At 47.0% G+C, this 2,835-nt stretch overlaps 1 protein-coding gene across 2 annotated transcripts in view; it reads right to left on the reverse strand.

Moving 5' to 3' along the window:
- Nucleotides 1-1,353: 1,353 nt before the first annotated feature.
- Nucleotides 1,354-2,835, reverse strand: part of RRS1 (RRS1 ribosome biogenesis regulator homolog (S. cerevisiae)) — a 1,902-nt gene continuing 420 nt past the window's right edge. Inside the window, exon 2 of one of the 2 annotated variants that reach the window (XM_010848468.1) lies at nt 1,354-2,835. In XM_010848468.1, coding sequence (XP_010846770.1) covers nt 1,953-2,835 — 883 coding nt within the window. In that variant the 3' untranslated portion in view covers nt 1,354-1,952. The other variant, XM_010848469.1, reaches the window with a different exon arrangement.

A 2,835-nucleotide genomic window follows, 5' to 3' on the forward strand; every position in this document is an offset into this window, starting at 1 on the left:
GAGAAGGAAATGGCAACCCACTCCAGTGTTCTTGCCTGGAGAATCCCAGGGATGGGGGAGCCTGGGCTGCCATCTATGGGGTCGCACAGAATCAGACATGACTGAAGCGACTTAGCAGCTAGATCAAGTCACAAAACAAAAGCCAGAAAAATTCCCAAACAAAACAAACAACAAAAAATCCCAGACAGTTGAGAAGAATTTAAAAGGTGTTAAATGCTCTATTAACGGTTTGGTTTGGAAGCAGCTGTTCAGGATACCATTATGCTTTCTTTTTTTAATCAACGGTTAAAACTTGCCATGGTTACATGAGAAGGGAGGGCTTACAGCACCAAGTGCTCCAGGCCCCAGTGGAAACGATGATCAGTGATGGCACAGTTCAACTTTGTCAGAAGGTATGAGACAGTAAGTTGAACATGTGTTTTTAGTAACCTATTATGAAATCGGAATTAATCTCATCTTCATAGCAATTTCTAGAAGTAACATATAAAAATTGGACAATGGAAAAATGAGACAAACTCTCAATTTCCTATCAGGTGTCAGACCAAAAAGCAAAAGTAGGGTGGCTCCCCAGAGCTATAACAACAGCAGAAAAGCCCCCCCATTCTAGATCTGTATACTGTGAATCCTTTTCAGGAGGTATTTAGTTTTACAAAGACGAGTTACTGAAATCTGTTAGGGAAAGACATCCAGGATAACTGTAAATGTTTCACCTCCTAATTAGATCAGCTTAAGGCAATGGCACCCCACTCCAGTACTCTTGCCTGGAAAATCCCATGGACAGAGGAGCCTGGTGGGCTGCAGTCCATGCGGTCTCTAAGAGTCGGGGACGACTGAGCGACTTCACTTTCACTTTTTCCTTTCATGCATTGGAGAAGGAAATGGCAATGCACTCCAGTGTTCTTGCCTGGAGAATCCCAGGGACGGGGGAGCCTGGTGGGCTGCCATCTATGGGGTCACACAGAGTCGGACACGACTGAAGTGACTTAGCAGCAGCAGGTCAATTTGACAAATGAATCAAAAGATAGTAGTAATATTGCAAGTAAGGATTTTGTAGGTTTCTTTCTCTCTTCCCCAAACAGATCCCACTTGAAGCTTTAAAAAAAAAATCTGCGATATAAATACTGATAAAGATTTAAGTATAAAATTAGGATTAGGACTTCCCTGGTGGTCCAGTGGCCAGGATTCCACACTCCCAATACAGGGGGCCTGGGTTTGATCCCTAGTCTGGGAACTAGATCCCACATACTGCAACTAAGACCCAGCACAGCCAAATAAACAAACATTAAAAAAAAAATTACGATTGAGGATTATTACCATTATTTAGTGAAGCCCAAATTTATAATTTACAGCAAATTAATGTTTTCAGTGTTGAAAAGCATCAAATTTTATTTTTGAAAGAGAGACACTTTCAGTATTATATCTGACACCAAAAGCAGGATGAGTTTTTCTAATAAAAGTTGTCTTGCTGAAATCATAATTTAGCTGCTATGTTTTCTAGAAAGTAAATGAAAATAATCTGTACCAGGTATCCAGGTCATTGGTTTTACTTAAAATGTAACCTTTCTGTTCCCACATGCTTTAGTAAATACACAAACTTGTCATCAAAATGATGCAAAAACCAGCTATTAAGTCTCTCCCTTAAACCCCATCCAAAGTTTAAAGAGAGAAAAAAAAAAGGCTGTTTAAAACTCATTCCTAGTTTTCACAGATTCTTTCCCTAATTCAGATGTCCTTAAATACAACCTTTAATCTCCAGCCAGAGTTTTGGTTGTGGGAAATACATTAATGTGTCCAGTCCAATATTTACATATCATCTTCAGAGGAGGGTAGTCCTGGCCCTTTAACCTCAAGCTCAATGAAGGCAGTGGCCAAATCTTGTGCATCTGGGTACTGTATCTAGAACTTAGCATTAAGTACAGTTCTTGGTTTAGGAGAAGGTCCAAGGATGAAATTTACTTCCTCCTCTTTCCTCCTTGGTGTTGCCCCCCTTTTCTCTTGCCACTCAGGCCGGGAGGCCCGGAATTCATCTTGCCTCCCAGACCCCCTTTCCTCTTCCCTCCTTGGCTGGGAGTGCCCCCTTTCCTCTTACTCCCGGGACCCTGTCGGCCCCCCTTTCTCTTGCCCTTCTGACTCATTTTCCTCCGCTTAGCCGCCTCCTCTTGGTCCTCCTCTCTCATCTGCTTATTGGTGGCCCTCGTAATGTCCATCTGAGGCTTTTTGCTGTTCATCACTCGCAGCATCTCCAACTGGCTCTTTCTCTCGGCCGCAAAGTCCCCGAAAAGAGGCTGAAACTTCCTCTTCTTGCCAGAGCCCCTGGGCGCCTTCTCCTTGGGCAGACGCTCCTGGAAGCGCCCCACAGAGGCAGTGGAGACCTTGGCCACTTGCATGGCGCGGCCCAGCTCCTCCTTACTCTGGTGTCCAGTAGGGTGCATGCCGGCCGCGCTGGGCAGCTGCATCTTGTGCGCGCGGGCCAGGTTACGCAGCCGGTTCAGTTCGTTTTTGGCCACCCGTTCCTTCTTAGCCTGAATCCGCTTGGCAAACTGGTCCTCCATGGGGTCGGCATTGCCCGGCACCTCGATCAGCCACTCCTTGGTGTCGTCGCGGGCGCGCTGGTAGCCCCAGCGGCGGCGCCACTGGCCGCTCACTTCGTCCCACACCAGATTGGTCTTCTTCTTGGGACGGATACCCTTGAGGCGCGCAAACTGCTGCCAGCGAGTAAGCGGCCGCGGCCTGGGCACCGGCTTCTCGCGCGGCAGACGAGTGCTGGGTTCCGGCAGCCTTGCCACCAGCGCCTCCTCCACGCGCTCGGTAGGCAGCTGCCACAGCTGGTTGATG

The sequence above is a fragment of the Bison bison genome, unplaced genomic scaffold (genome assembly GCF_000754665.1).
Source record: "Bison bison bison isolate TAMUID 2011002044 unplaced genomic scaffold, Bison_UMD1.0 scf7180017864267, whole genome shotgun sequence".
Lineage (NCBI taxonomy): Eukaryota > Metazoa > Chordata > Mammalia > Artiodactyla > Bovidae > Bison > Bison bison.